The sequence below is a fragment of the Pelobates fuscus genome, chromosome 11 (genome assembly GCF_036172605.1).
Source record: "Pelobates fuscus isolate aPelFus1 chromosome 11, aPelFus1.pri, whole genome shotgun sequence".
NCBI lineage: Eukaryota > Metazoa > Chordata > Amphibia > Anura > Pelobatidae > Pelobates > Pelobates fuscus.
This window is the reverse complement of record NC_086327.1, coordinates 48,862,174-48,879,493: the sequence shown is the minus strand read 5'-3', so window position 1 is coordinate 48,879,493 and position 17,320 is coordinate 48,862,174. Positions and strand designations below refer to the sequence as shown.

At 37.9% G+C, this 17,320-nt stretch overlaps 1 protein-coding gene across 4 annotated transcripts in view; it reads right to left on the bottom strand.

Moving 5' to 3' along the window:
- Positions 1-17,320, bottom strand: part of LMTK3 (lemur tyrosine kinase 3) — a 54,600-nt gene that overhangs the window by 35,694 nt on the left and 1,586 nt on the right. For 3 of the 4 annotated variants that reach the window (XM_063436792.1, XM_063436794.1, XM_063436793.1), the window contains exons 3-5: positions 1,585-1,718; positions 1,239-1,389; positions 132-202 (exon numbers count right to left, since the gene is read on the bottom strand). In XM_063436792.1, coding sequence (XP_063292862.1) covers positions 132-202; positions 1,239-1,389; positions 1,585-1,718 — 356 coding nt within the window. The remainder of the gene's footprint in view (positions 1-131; positions 203-1,238; positions 1,390-1,584; positions 1,719-17,320) is intronic. The other variant, XM_063436795.1, reaches the window with a different exon arrangement.

Here is a 17,320-nt window from a genome sequence, read left to right as displayed (position 1 = left end):
CAATAAATGTTGGTTTATGGCCACATGTATTGCCTAGCAGCTGCATGAGAAATATGTTAGAACACTCTGGAATCAGATTTGCTCCCACAGCAATATGTTCCAGAATAGAATATCTAATAAGTCATACTCACTTTTCCAAACCATCCATTCCCAATCTCCTGAAGGTAGCTTAGGTCCTGTCGGCTAAAGCCTGTTTGTTTTACTAGATTGAAAATATAGAACAGTGTTAATGGCTAGCTTCTGTTAATGGACAAACAATAGATAAAAGGTACACACACACACACACACATATATATTATATATATTTATATAAAGAGCCAGTCAATAGCCATTGTTGGTAAAGCACAACAGGGAGTTTTCATTTATCATTACCTTGAGTACTACAGGCTTCATATCCTCGCATTGAAGGAACAAGCCTGGCTTTTATCCTTCCTTATTGCAATTATCAAAAAATGTTCATCTAATTAACATTACACACAGCTTGAGATCTCCTAGATGGTCTACACATTGACTACATCCAGCTGAGAAGAGCTTGTAAGCCACGTTGGACATTGAAGTATGCAAGTTAAAATTATTATGTAGAAGTCAGCATGATAATGCTTGGCTCATTGTCTAAGATACTTGGTTACATTTGGGCAAGCTTGACTCACAAAGAATAACCCAAATACTGGGCTACAGCTGGGAATGCAATACTACAACAATGTCCAATGCCACATGGCATGATCCTGCCAGTTATAGGAATGTCATATATTAAACCATATCAGCTGCAGGTTAGGCACATGCTACATGTTATATGGTCTATGACATAATATGAAAATACATCATATTTGCCAATGCAATGTGCAGAATCAGTCATGATTGCTTTGTATTTATTAGTACATGCAGCTTAAAAGCATATAGACTATTTCACTGTGCTACTGTCAGGAGCTGCACTATTTATAGACAATTTAGTAAAACAGGCATTTGTTTCTGTATGTAGTACTTGTTTGTCTAGTGAATAATGATTAAACACAATATTTTACATTAGTTCTGTAAGGATCTTACCCTGAAGAGGACCACATTTTAAGAAACATCAAAACGTGACTAAAGTGGGAATTCATTTAAGGCCACAGAGGCCGAGCTGAAAGCATAACTGACCAATTCTAGTATTTGGACTTTAAATTTGAAAATATTTTTGAATTCACTTTGAATTCTTACTTTAGTAAATAATATACCCTTTAGTGAAAGTTGAAAGCTACCTGCTTTTGGAGCTTGTGTGTTGGGAACAGGCAAAGACACCTCGGAAAGAGGCAAAATGTATACATCAGGAATGGACTGTGAAGAGGAGGTTTCCTCAGCTGGTGGGGTATATTCCCCAGAAAATTCTTCCCCATCGGGATTCTCAAACTCCTGGCAAACAGAGAATATAACAAATAAATATTTTGCAAAGTATCCATTGTATAATGATTTAAGCGAACACAATACAAATTGAGAGGCTATGTTAGAGTAAAGAGTTGTGTCCATAAATATCTCTGCATTATATTATAGAAGAACATCACAAAGTATTTCCAAGTTTTATTTGTGAACACTGGTTATGATTCTCACCTTGAATCCAACATCTCCTCTTTTGCAGCAGAGACAAGTCAGAAGCAGGAAAATGAAGGCTAACAATCCTGAACAAGAAATTAGGACCACTGCATATGGAGGGGCAAGAGGGGCCCGTCCTTGAGAAGAGCCATCTAAGGAGAGATTTTGTAAAAAAATGTCAGAACAGTTTTCGTGTTTTCCATGTTATCAGATTACATTATTCTAACATTCTATAAATGTATATATATATAGTGTAAAACTGTAAATAGCAAAAGGTGCACAGGAAACATTCACACATAAGACTCTTACAATAGCTTTCATATGTATAATCATAACATGTTTATCTGTAGCCTTTTAGCCAGAAAATCATTCTGTAACCTAGTTTGCACAGAGGAGATACTGTAATACAATTAATACAATGCGTGCATTTTTCATTCTTTTACATTTAATAGAAAACACTACCTATTTGTACATACACAGGACTGCAAATATTAATCCTCAAAACATTAGGATAGACCAAGGGTATCTAATTAACAACATAATTACTAATACATCATGTTTTCTAGGTTAATGTGTTACACGGATTATTGAAAGTTTACATTCTGTATATATATATATATATATATATATATATATATATATATATGGCTAATAGGACACAGTAAAGTCGTTCGGTGAAGGTTCGTTACTGAACCTAGGAATCTGGATATTTAAACAATTCTTTCTACTTCATGTGGCCAGAAAATATGACTTGTCACTGAAGTTTCAGATTTTAAAAATATGTTCTGCACTATTAATAGCAACATGGAATGCAAAATGCTGAATATTGTAAGAACTGCAACTCGCAATACATATTATTCGTATTATGATATTGAAAGGATTTGGAAATTAGTTGTATTTCTATATTACATTTCACAAAAAATGGAATCTGTTCATGACCACTCCTTCTTGACTACCCTAAACCCTTGTTCAAACCACCCTTAGATAACCTTCTTCTCTATGTCATATCAGTCACCTCCCAACTCTCCGATATAGATCATACCTCCTGTTCCCCTTTCTTCTCCCCCAATGCTTGCTATACCAGTATTTTTGTTGATTTCTTAGGCTTATCAATATCGATATATGTACAATATTTATATTATTTTTTTTTATTCTGTATCAATAATACCTGAATATTGGACAGCCATTGATATGAAGGTTAACATTGCAGGATATTTGCTCCATTTAATCATAGTCTGTCTGATCAAAAATAGAGCTAAATAGAGTTCAAAGTTCTTGAGCATAACTTTCCAAGTTATATATTGCAAGCTTATTTGAACAGGGCCTTCTTCACCTCTTGTCTCTATATATGCAGTACTACTTGTTGTCAAATATCCCCATTTTATAATTGTAAAGCACTGCAAAGTATATTGGCGCTATATAAATGGTAATAATACGTTTAATTATTCAACTTCAATGCCATCGTCTTCAACGTCAATACTATCTACTCAGGAGTCTCTGTTTGGGCACGAAATGCTTAACAAACCTTTTTCATGGTGAACAGAATTCTGGCAACAAAATTCTGTATATGTTTATAAAGAATGACCCAGCAGAACACGGAGGTTTGCCATCCCATTGATTCTAATATCTGATTCCAAGCATCCCATTTGGAGATAATTATTCTAAAACCCTAAGTCTTAAAGCAACACTATAGTTTTGGATTATATGTTTAGATGACCGGACTACTATTAAGAATGGTGTTAAATAGTATTAACTTACCTTTTTTATTTCTGCTCTGGTTTCGCAGCGACTGGCTCCGCCTCCATGGCTGAGATCATTGGATTGGTTGAACCAATCCAATGCTTTCCCATAGGAAAGTATTGGGAGGGTATTTTGCATGCGTGGAAAAACACTGCACTGAGCCAATCAGCTTCTCCTCTTAGAGATGCATTGACTCAATGCATCCCTATGGGGAGCATTCAGTGTCTCCACACAGTGCAGCACTGAAATAGTAAGCCAATAGGAAGCCGTTTGACTTTTTTCTTCTTTGTGAAAGTCCACTCCAGCATAATGAACTATCTACCTTTTTTCTTCTAGACAATGCATGTGTGTATCACCAGAACCAGCTATACTTGAAGAATCTACAATTAGGAGTTTGAAAATGTTAAATTATTGAGCAACAATCCTAATGTTTTGGATGGGTACAAAGTTCTACTGGATAAAAAAAAAAAAAATTGATTCATCGTACAAAACAATTACAAATGTGGAATTTCCTCGAAAATAAAATTATGGGATTTCTAGTTTTATTTATGTTACAGGACATTACTATGTAAAACATCTCTATAATATTTCACTAAAAAGGAAAATGAAGCATGTTTTAGACACCATTATTTCTAAGGAATATATCTAGAGGTATTTCCAAACATTTATGTTACAACCTATTAATTCTACCAGTTTTAACTTATTGGCATGGACAATCAACATTATTGTGTACAGGAATACAGTAATGACTGACGCAGTAAAAAATGTTGATAGATAGATAGATAGATAGATAGAGTACAACTTTATGGAACTCATTGTATCAACCTGGATAAGTTGATGTTTTCAGAAAAAAATACCGTAGCTGTTTTTCTTAACCAATTACCTAACTCAGTAAGGGAACTTAAACAATATAGTAGGGAATCCTGTACAGAAAGGGTAAAATAATTCACAAAAATACTATAGAGAGAACTACAATAAGGTGTTTCTATAGAGAAAACTACAGAGAAATTAACAACACACTGTATTTGTAGAGGTCTACAGAAATGTTTTCAATACATCATTGTGATGGAGAACACTACACAGAACACCACAATAAATCAATGTGATAGACAAATCCACAGATAACTGGAAAATAAAATACAGTGTAATAGAAAAAATACTTGGCTGGTACTATAAAATAATGATAGAGAACAATATAGAGAAAATGACAATAAAACAATATTATGGAGATAGATACAGAGAACGGTACTAGAAAGTAATGTGATGGGGAACTAACAGACATTTGCACCATTAAACAAAAACATAAGTTGCAATCAAAGAGACAAAGGTGAGTAACAATAAAACAATGTATGGTAGAAGATTACAGAAAATAATGCAACAAAACAATGTGATGGAGAACTCCACGACATAAATGCAATGAATCAATGTGATGGAGAAGACCACAGAGAACATGAAAAGGAAACAATTGATTAAGAAAACATCCTTGGGTGGTACAGAAAGATACTGTGATAGAGGACAACATAGAGAGAAAAACATATCAAACAATTTAATTGGAAATGGTATAGAGATAGATACAATAATGTACTGTGATGGAGAATTATATAAAGTTCTAAAGAGAATTCTGTAAATAAAATAAAACAAAACAAAAAAGATAAAGAACAACATCAAGAGATTAGATAACATACAGTGTAGACATTTGCATGAAGAAAGGTACAGAACAAATCTGTACATATAAGCAAGGTCTTAAACAGCTACTGGATAATACAAAAAAAATAAGCGTCAATTGCTAATTAAGAGAAATTACTCCTTGCTTATTCTGAGGACAAATGCAATGTTTTGTCTGCACTGAAAAAAATAAAAGTCTAGTTCAAATTATAAGAACTAGAATTCTGCTCAGTAGCAACACATGGTCTTTGATCTAAACCCATAATAATAAATATATTTTCATATGACTCATAGAGTAACAGGTAATAAAAGCCATCAAAATGGCTCTAGTGGGTCAATTGTGTTGTGGTCAAACCATACTCCCGGAGAAAACCAAGTATGAAAAATAAAGTAAAATTAATACATTTTAAATAGAAATCTGACCAATTTAGGAATAAAAATTGGCCAGCACTGTGAAGTGATATAATGGAAGCTGAATAAAGAACTGCTCTGTTTACCTACTGTCCTATAGTGCTTGCTCCTGCTCTCCACCTTAAAGGGACACTCCACGCACCAAAACAACGTACTCTAAATTAAGTTGTTATGGTGCCAGGAGACCCCTGGAGGCACTCACTCTTATCAAGAATGGTTTAACACCTTGGTTGCCTCAAGCGGCGATCTCCCCTTCTCCTCAGGCAGCATCCAGCTACTGAATTTCCACTTGCATAAAGTGCATAGTGCTGCCGGGAAGAGGCACTGCTGATTGGATGAGAGCTGTCAGCAGATGCTTTTAGACAATCAGTGACTCCCCATTCAATAAACTGGCATGAAAAAGGCACGTTCTCAGCCAGGGCCGGACTGGGAAAAAAATTAGGCCCGGGCATTTTTCAATCAGAGCAGCCCCCTAAGTAGGGGGCGGGGCCAGAGAGGGTGTGTTTTGTCATCACTAATGACAAGCACGATCCTGTGATCTCCCCTGCCGCCCTCGGCCCCACGACCATCGCAGCCCACCGGGCATTTGCCCGGTGTGCCCGATGGCCAATCCGGGCCTGTTCTCAGCTAATCAGCGGCACCCCCGCTCAGCAGCACTCTGCTCTTCCTGTAAGTGAACATTCAGAAGCCGGATGCCGCCAGGGAAGGAGTGGAGATCGCCGCTGGAGGCAACTTAGGAGTTAAACCGTTCTCGATAAGAGTGTCTACCTCTTGGCACCTCCTGGCACCATAACAACTTCATTTAGATGAAGTGTCCCTTTAAATCTGCATTCAGAAAATAATACATGGAGTCAGAAGTGCTGGCAAAGTCACTTTCCTGAGTAAAGACATTGTATGGAGGCAGCCAGAACAAACCTTCCTATGCTACAAGGGCAGAGAAACAACGGAATGTGTGCCCTAAGTGTGGCAGGGCAGACCCACCTTAAAGGTGCCCAGTATTTGGGTGTGTTTAATACACTTGCAATAAATGTAATTACTTTTCACAATGCTGTAAATCATGGGACTGGGAGTGTGAAAAAGTGAAAACAGTTGACACTTTATTTATTGGAGAAATACTGAGAGATAGGACTTCTAACCATGGGAAAAGACAAGTTCTGAGATGCTTGTCAATGTCACACCCATTAAATTTAAGCTAGATACTGGTGCTGAGGCAAATGTGCTACCTTGAACACTTGAACAGCAGTTACAGATAAAGCTGCTATTCAAGTGTTCAATGTTGGCAAGGAGAACTAAAGCCTAACACAGGCATAGTCAACCTTTGGCACTCCAGATGTTTGGACTACACCTCCCATGATGCTTTGCCAGCATTATGGGTGTCAGAGCATTAGGGGGGATGTAGTCCACAAAATCTGGAGTGCTGAAGGTTGCCTACCCCTGGCATAACAAGTCACTGACTAGACAGCCAAGTGGATAATCTGTTGCTAAATTGTATCTATTTCCTCACACACTATTTACTGTTTAGTATATTCCAAACAGTGACTTTATTTTTGTTCAAATACCATATTAGGGATCTCTCAATAGGGATTTCCCTTACTTTTGATTCATATATAATTTTAAGGGTTATGCCCTGAGTGGAATTGGTACCATCCACACTGACCAACCCTTATTCGGAATACTTTCTGTGCAAGGGTCAATCTATCAATCTTTTTCTAAATGTGCTGCTTCTCACTCTCTTAGAAAGGATTCCTGGACAGTTATGCATCAAAAATACGAACAATACTTTAGCTGCCTATGGGGGATCCAGGATCCGCCAAGAAGGTATGGTATCTAATGGCAGCCACTCCCACACACACAGCAGAGCTAGAATTCTTTATTACACAATGCTCTACACTTCCATTAGTAGGACAAGCATCTTGTCAGTAGATTTATTTGTATCACAAAGTCCAAACAGTATCTACACAAACCATCCACACTAAAGATAATCTGGTAAGAAATGTTACCCTGATGCATTTCAGATAATTGGGCAATTTAAAGTAGTGGTATACCACAGTAATAACATAGAAATGGTTTACACAAAGGCAGCTTGAATTCACTGAAAGATTTAAATTAGAACTTTAAATGACCTACAATAACCAGGTGATTTATTCACTGTTTAATTTGGGTATACATAAATGGAAAATCCATTAACCTGATTAAACATCCTAAAACAAAGCATCTCATTTTCCAAGCCACATGACATCATTGAGCTGTAGAAAAAAAAAAAAAAAACGAAAAAAAACCACACACACGACCCATAGCTACCACCATTTTGTACGCCTCATTTTGTAATAAATGATCATTTGATTATATAAATGAAAGAAGCATACATTGTGCCAGCAGAACAAATTTGGAAATTTTCAAATTAGGAAAGTAAAAGATTACTTCAATCACCATTCAAACCTAAAACCCTTGCATATGTTATGACACAAGATGATTTTAACCCCACTTCATCATTAAATTATGTGACAGATAGATGGTGTGATTTGCCCTGGCTGTACGTACACCAGTATCCTGACACCCCTCATATCTGCCACTTTACAGGCCTTGTCGGGACACGGTCAAACAGATATTTGGAACTAGCTGCATATAATGGGGATTTGCAATGCATGCAAAGTTTCTTTATTGATAAATGGCATCAAAACTTGACAATTGATTTAGAAAATGAAATGTAGAGTCTACATTACAAGCTATGTAAAATGCAAGTATTTAAAGGAACACACTACATACATAGATTAATAGGTACAGAGTAATTTAGGTTGTCCATTGAGTTCAACATTTAAAACACATATTTGCATGCTGAAAAGCTTGCTGAAGTGCTTTTGAATGTCTGGAGTCATTCAATTTATATTTCAATAGAAAATTAAACTTTTATGATTGGGCTAGAAGCTTCTTAGTGACAGCCAGGGGGGTTTCCTGCCCTTTGCACTCACTTTTTCCTTTAGTTTTTTAAAACATCCCCTTCTTTCAAATTAAATTGCTCCCTTAATTTTTAAAATGCCTTGCATTGAAGTGGTTTTGCCCTACCTGGTTGAAACTTGTAGTGTGACTACTCATGATACCGCTTCAACTGCAGTTTGTAGAAGCTGACAGGGCACTGTTTTTTACTACCCTGAAGGATGATCACTCACGCTACAGACTGGATGTGAGGGAAAATATGCCTGTGGCAGTAGGGAAATTGCTATATCACCGCAACCAGATTCATTACCACCATTGCTAAGATAATATATTGCGGGCATTACTTTGGTACTATGCTCTATATCTTCAGTAAAGGTTGTCTTTGTTAATACCAACAAACAAGACTCTGCTGATCCCTTAGTTGCTTCTTGGGGGTATAGTAGGAGACGTGATAGTTGTACCAGTCCTGCTAGGCACAGCAGTAACCTAACAACCAGTCTCTGTGGATCTGTGTGCATGGGTCAGAGTCTGTGTGTGTGTATGGGTCAGTGTCTGTAGTGTATGTGCATGTGTATGGATCTGTGTCTGCACTGTGAGTGTGTATGGGTCAGTGTCTGTAGTGTGTGTGCATGTGTATGGATGAGTGTGGATGTGTGTATGGGTCACTGTTTGTACAATGAGTGTGTGTTTGAATGGGTCAGTGTTTGTGTGTGTGTGTATACGGAGCACTGTCTGTGTCAGTTAGTGTGTATGTGTGTATATGGGTTAATGTTTGTGAGTGCGTGTGCATGGATCAGTGTCTGTGTATATGAGACAGTATCTGTATTGTGAAAGAGTGTGTGTGTGTGGGTCACTGTTTGTGTAAGGCACGAGTGAACTGAGTGTAAACTAAGAGTGAAGGAGGGCCCTAAACGTGTAACCAACCAAGTACCTGTAGGTTCTTAATCCAGATCTGACAAATCTGACTTTTACCTCTCTCATATCCCTTGACTTCCTACACTGGTAGAATTACATGCGTTAGAGTATATGCATTCACTGTGCATGTAGGTGCCACACTTATAGCGTTATCTGCTAATATGTACATTTTGGGGGATGAACCAGGGAATTGCCAGTGTGAGACTATAATATCCAAACTAACAATTTTCCCACTGAGCTATGCTTCTGGCTCAGCAACTTTGGTCTCAAATTTGCTATTCTCTGGTGAATTCTGAAAAATTCACAATTTAGCAAATAAACCTATGAGTTTTTAACAGAAATTCTCTCAGCTACTCAATCTGCTGCATGTCATACATTGTTTTTATACAGATTCAAATTGCATAACTATTAGGACAATGTGCACCTGCAGAAAGAGACATAGCATCACATTCAGCTGTCTCTGAGCAACTCTGGCATTGCCATGGCAATAAAATTATTCATGAATGCTAATTCATTTTATTGATTTGAACTTTCTGATTGTTAATGAGAAACTCTGAAAATGAATTTTTGACGGTTTAAGGATCTGAAAACTGAAACAAACTTATTCCATTTACAGAAACTATGTTTAGTTTTGTCTTCTAGTGTTAAATAAATAGTCATCATTTTTTGACGCGTTGTAGATTTACCAGATTAACTCTTGTTTTCGATTATTCACCATCAAAAATTGGGAGCAGCTGTTTAAGCATTCAAACACTCAAATTCACATATAGAAACACTCTCAGACTCTCCAGAATAATATGTACTTAAACAAATACTGCAAAATGTGATAAGACCAATAATTAACATAGAAGTTGAATTGGCTTGCATTCCATTAAAGCTCTCTTAAAGCAATTATTTGCTCTGGATAGTACCATGATGTTCACCTTCACCTGGAATTGTTTTGACCTTGTTAGATAGATATTCATGTGAAAAGAGTCATATTTATCTCCGACATTTTATGACACCTTTATAATAGAAGTGAAACTATCTCTACTTTACAAGCAGTAGTTCCTTAACCTCTTAAGGACACATGACATGTGTGACATGTCATGATTACCTTTTATTCCAGAAGTTTGATCCTTAAGGGGCTAAACATGTTTTGATTTGTGAGTGGTTCAGCACTAACACAATTGTACGACTCTCTATAACAACCACACCCAGTAGCTTAACATTAAATGATTAAAATGAAAATGACTGGTTCCTTTTGGTGGGTTTCATCTACTGTTATAATTTTATTGTATTCCAATTTATTGCTATTAAATTACACACAGATAGTTGGATTCAACAAAAGGTCTTTTTGCAGAAAGGTCACTATTGCCAAATAATATATCTTGACTTTCCAACTAGTATTTTTTAAACAAAGTTTTGATAGTATTTTATTCTGGATGCACATCCTAATATGTTGAATGCTCTGCATGGAACTAATATGTTGAAGGCTCCAGTCTGATGTGTTTGTTTCAATAAAGTAAAGTAAAGTCCGATGGACAGGAGAAGAAAATAATATTTCTCAGTCAGTATCAGCTCCAGGTCAGTCAGTATCAGCTCCATTAGGTCTGTGCACTGTATTTAAAGCTGCCATACCTATCAGAAAACTGTGAAAATTACAGATTTTAATGAAAGAACAAATATTGTGGCTGTATAACAGTCCTGGGTGTTTTGGAGTGCATTTGTTTACTTACAAGTAAAGTGCGGGTCAGTATCAGCAAATCTAACTGAAATTCTGTTTTGACAATAGGGGGCATGCCTTTCCTCAGATCTAGCCTGTCAAGGTACAAAAAGCAACAGATTTATTGTAACGTTTCGACCTCTAATGAGGTCATTGTCAAGCTTGGCAAAGATCTCATTGGAGGTTAAAACGTTGCTGTTTATGTTCTGATTTTACAACAAATCTGCTACTTATGTCTTTTCTACTTATGCATGGGGTCACCAGCCTCAGGTCCAGTTCTCAGTGAGAAATATGCAGGCTGCCTCCTCCTTTGGATCAACATTGACCCTCCACAGAAACATGGAAACTGAGTGTCTGACAGATAGCAGCATCCAAACATACTGCCTACATGCTACATTTATCCATTTTGGCTAAACAAAGATGGGAGAGCACAAGTGTGGATGTCTGGAGAAGAGAACAAATGCAGGGAGGACAGGGAAAATACATTATTCTAGACTGTATGCTCTTTGAGCAGGGACATCATCAACCTATTGTTCATATAACAATTTGTAACTGTCTAATTTATTGTTAGATTTCCCCCTTAACAACACTGTAAAGTGCTGCAGAATACGTTGGCGCTCTATAAATGCCAATAATAATAATAATAATAATAATAATAATAATAATAATAATAATAATAATAACTGGGACTGGGGTAAAGGAGAGAGACCACAAGTGGAAAAGGCAAAACTGTGACACATGGGAGAGACACAGCAGCCTGACTCCTGTACCTATGTCCCAGTGTTATGGAAGAAAATTGTGGCAACCCTAACTGCTCTTGATGTGGGGTTAACCTGGCATTGTCATCACCTGGGATCCATTGCTAATCAGGCAATAATGTCGCCTGAAAAATCACAAGACTGGATCTCTGTATTAGTTGCTCTTCTCTCTAACAATAAAGAAGATAGAAAAAGTAATTCCTTGCGAGATAATAGAAATAACTAAGAACAGCTCTTCACCCTCCCCATAAGAAAACTCAAATTACATTGCTATGTCACTGCTTAACCCCATACTACTAGAAAAAGGACAAAGACCCATTCAGGGTTGAAACGTTGCTGCTTACACTGTGTTCAAAATAAATGTGCCATTTTGAGCAGTTGGGTGCCTGGACCTTCTTTTTTTCTACTTGTATCCTGTATGAGGTTTGTAATAGCCCCTGGCACAGAAGCACACATTTCTTGCTCATCTGAATGAGTGTAGTTCCTGTTTTTTTTTTTTTTTATATAAACCCAAACTACTGATACAAGAAAAATGTAACCTCATTCAGTGTCAATGACTTGCCAGGTAAATCAGGAAAAAAAATCCAATAAGGACATCATGCACTGAAACACGTCAGCATTGCACAATGCAGTGATCACCAGATAAGTCCCATGACTTAGTGCTCCACCATATAAACCACAAACTCTGCATTCCTGGTCTGCATTAAATGCAGAGATCAATCATCTGTAGCCCTGTCCCACCTCCCTGCCACCCTACCCCCCTCCCCCCCCACCCCACCCCAAAAATGGAAATGTTACTTCTAGCTGCTGCAACGATAAACAATATATTTTGGGACAGTTTAGGGTTCAGTTTTCAGTATTCATTTATAGGATCATTTTTGATTAATTAATTTTATTTTTTAGCTTGTGAGCGGTAACATGCTCTTAGTGTTCTATGACCTGCAAAGATCAACATGAAAATCCTAGATTTGATGACAAATTTTCAACATCAAAAGAACTGAATACATTTATTATGGGATAGATCTGATTAGATATTCTAGTTGATTACAGATTATAACAGGCAGAATTGTAATACTGTAGTGTGGATTGTTTTTTTTTTTTAAATTTATTATGAATAATTGGTTATTAAAACAGATGTAAAAATGCCCTATCTTTCCTTTAAAAAGGAGTGAGATTTTTATGAATGGCAAAATTATAGTTGATCAAACACCTGATCCCCTCCATCATAGACACCAGACAAAAAATTGACTCAGTCGGTTAAAACATAAGCCTTATATTCTCTTTTTGGACAGTGGAGCCAGTCATTGAGATTGTGATTGTTCCAGTACTAGAGAACAACTTTCTCTACTTTGTTTCGTTCATTTAAAGAGGAACTATCATGTCCCAAGAATTCCCAACAGATCTACTAGAGCTTTAACTGTGATGAATGAAGCAGAGGACGTACTACTGCGACACTTCCATGTCCTAGACATGTTGGAGCCACCCCATGATTCATTTGGTGTGCTCATGCGTACTCGGTTATTTACCAAGAAATTCTGTACCAGTGATTGATCCAACACTGCCTTACATGTGTATACACCATACCGCACTGCAGGAATTTTTCATGCTTTGACCAGTGTGTCTAGCAAAGCATGTCAAATGAAATAAAAATGAACCTACAAAGAATGTTAAAGAATCCTCACAACCAATTGCTAACTTGCTAACTTGGCTAAATGGTTACACCAGTCATAAAACAGTGTTTTTGGTCAAAGTAACCCTTCCTATACTGGTCCACCTCGAATAAATAAAGAACATAGCTAAAACTTACCTCCATTCCAGGACTGAGGTAAGTTCACCCTGCAGGCCTATGCTAGTCAACTGAGGTCATTCCCTTATGTGGCGGACTTGGGGAGGGTTGTGCCATTAATGGCTGTCTGGTATCAGAATTTTGTCCATGCTGGTGCGAGATGCCAAGTTTGCATAGAATTCGTATTAGTCGGTCCAGAACTATTGTGCCGAGCTAGCTATTGCCACCCTAACGTGAGCAGCAGAGGGGTTAACCTCGGCATATACAGCGTTTCTCAGTGAAGTGCTGCACATAGAGACTCCAGGCACCATGGCCATTTCAAAACAGTGAAGTGGTTATGGTGGTAGGAGTGACCCTTTAAATAGTTAGTTAAAATGTTTCGTATCTACACCATGACTAAAGTTGCTAGGGGGTACTGCAATACCAGTATCATTTTAAATGTCAGTAGAGGTTTATACACTCAATTATTAATTAATAAAAAACTATTGTTAGTCAACTATTCGGGGCCAGTACAAACCATTATCTGGAAATCTATTCATAAACAGGGCTATACATGGGACACAAGGTCACACATTGAGGCTGGAAGAGATGAGATTTCATCTAAGGCAAAGACAAGTGTTTTTTACAGTAAGAGCAATAAGGGTATGGAATTCTCTGCCTGAAGAGGTGATTTTATCAGAGTCCATACAGATGTTTAAACAGCAATTGGATAAATACTTGCAAAAACATAACATACAGGGATATCATTTCTAATTAGTGGGGTATTAGCTGCTTGATCCAAGGAGACATCTGACTGCTATTTTGGGGTCAAGCAGGAAAAAACACAATTGCAAAATTTAGGGTAAAATATCCAACCTGTGGCTACAGCTGAGTTGGTGACCTTTTCTAAATCAGCACTCTTTCCCAAAATTTAGCAGTCTGACTTTCAGTTTAATACAATTCAGTGTTTAGCGAATAACTCCATAGTATTTAATGTGTTGTCTTACTGTCAGATATGCTTGAATGCAAGGCTGATTTTAGGGGTACTTGGCTTGGAAATGTGTTACTCTTGGCATTTTATTAGAACATGATTGGGAATGATTACTTAGTCTGTTCCCCCCTTTTTTCCAACACACTTTATTCTTTAGGTTTTACTCACTAAATGCTGAATTGTAGTCAATTGAAAAGCCTAATGCAGAATCTATGAAAAAATGCTAACTTGGAAAAAATCTCCAACAAGCTATAGTTAGTATGGCTATTTTTCCCTAAGCTTTGAAATTTGGTTTTAAAAGGGTTACTCCAATCACCATAGCCATGTCAACTGTATGAAGTGGTCATGGTAGTTAGAATCTGGATGTGCTGTGTTTCAGCTTGAAACGCTGCACATCCAGAGGTATTGGTAATTGAGTTCCGAGGGCAAGTGGTAGCCCCGGCACAATTGACTTAACACTGTTCCAGGTTCCCTAATGTCAATTCTGTGCATATTTTAAGTCTGTCGTCGGTGCGCACTGCACGCTGCTGACAGACGTAACTGAGTCTCCCTGGCAGACAGAGCCTCCTCTCCCACCCACACTAAATGTAGCTATTCATGCTTCTCTATTAAATTCTGTGTATTTTCCCCTCCCTCCTTCTCCTTTCCCTCTCTACCTACCATTTACCCTCTATGAGAAGCCTTTGTTTGGACCTCTGCGCGGCTCCCATGACATCAGGAACTTCCACTGCCTCTGGATTAAGGCAAGTTTAGCTTTTTGTACACACTTTTCAAGTGTTTCTTTTTTTTGTTGGGGGGGGGAGGGAAATAAATAATATTGCAAATAGAGCATTATTCTAATCTCCCCACAAATAAAGGCTGGAGAAACCCTTTAATAGTCCTTACATTTTGGCATTTGGTGTAAATCCATATTTGTGTATATACTTAAAGGAACACTGTAGCGTTAGGAATACATATCTGTATTCATAATGCTACAGCCCTGATAACCCTTGTTATTTTGGCCCCCTCCCTGTGCTAAATATAAACTAATAACTCCAGCGAAGAATCTCCCTCCTCTTGTTAAGTCATCCTAAAGGTGTGTCTCGAGGATGACAGGCCAATTTAATGCTCCTCATAGCCAATAATTCTCTATGGCTGACCGTGACAGCACTGCATGTGACCTTACCTGCCCTGGACCCCCCTAAGTCCACCCATAGAAGCCATTCTGAGTTTAGTGGATGCGGTTTGGGGTGTGTGTGTAGTGGATGCAATGTGTTTATAGTGGATGCAGAGAGTGTGTATAGTGGATGAGTTGGGTGTGTATAGTTGATTCAGTGTGTGTGTAAAGTGGGTGTTGTGAATGCAGTGTGTGTAATGGATCCAGAGTGTGTGTTTGTATAGTGAATGCAGATTGTATGTTTGTGTAATGAATACAGTGTGTGTAGTGAATGTGGTGTGTAGTGGATGCAGTTTGTATAGTAAATACAGAGTGTGTGTTTGTGTAGTGGATACAGTGTGTGCTTATGCAGTGAATACAGTGTGTGTTTGGAATGTGTAGTGTTTGTAGTGTGTGTAAATATGTTGTGTAAAATAGGGGCTGCATTCTATGGGAACAATAATAAATGTAATTTTATTCCCCCCCTCCCTGCTTCTTACCTGTGGCCAGAGAGGGGGGAGATTACATTATCTTGTGGTCTGGTGGGTTTTTGCTTGCTGTCAGGTGCTGTATACTGCAGAGGGGGCCCAGCCAGCACCATCTTCATTTTCCAGCTGCTCTCACTGCAACTCTCTCGTGAATTGGAGAGTGGAGCAGATGGAAAGTGAAAATGGCACTCACTGCACCCCCTTTGCACTATACAAGCAGCAATGGGCCGCACATTGTGACTGTGGAACCTAGGCCCTGTACAGCCATATCTCCCAGGCCCGAGTCTCCCTGAGGATCACCAGGCCCATGATAACCGTCATGGGTGTCATGTTCTGATCGCGGTCCTGCGCGGAACCTTATAGGAAAGCATTGTATACAATTGGATTGGACCGTTGCTGGAGGAGGCCATGCCTCCACAATGACATCAGGGGAGGCAGAGAGGTGAGCAGCACTGAAGGAATCTCAGTGCAGGAAAAAGTTGAGTAAAAAGCTTTTTTGAAAATGATTATTATGGCACGGGGAGGGGTGGGGACTACTCTAGACAAGGACAGACACTATAAGGTTAAGAATACAGTTTGCATTCCTAATGCCATAGTGTTCATTTAAATTAGCAGGGACCAGAATTTTATTGACTGTTATGCATTGAATACAAAAACCGTCACATAGCTGTCTACAGGACATTATGTAGACACATTCAAAAATATACACTAATTATTTATCTATTAGAATTTGTACACTGCATATCACAAATTTTGTATCCTAATTTCTTACACAGAATAACTAGATATAACTAGATGGAAGACCAACAATGTCTTGTATTGGGATGATGTCAGAATTGTCAGATACTGTTGGAAATTCAAAGTGAATTTCAAAGTTTAGTCTAGGACAAAATAGCCAAATCCGTAAAATTCTCAATTACTCACGTTTTCAGTTGGATAAGTATGGCTTAAAATTTCAAATACATTTTTAATTCTTGACAACTGACATTTTTAAGCATATCCCATGTGTATATCTCATGTTTTTCAGAGTTTCACAATAGGGAGAGGCAGCATTTGGCAATCAAATTCCAGCGTGGATGATGGGAATTGAAGTTAAACCATAGCCCGAATGTCAAGTTTTTTTGTTGCAACTCAACAATGCCATAATGTTAACTCCTGCTCTGTGGTGTAATTACACCTTGCCATTACCTGTGGGAGACTTTGAGGAAAACATTTGGTATATCCTTTGGGATTTACTGGAGAGAAAT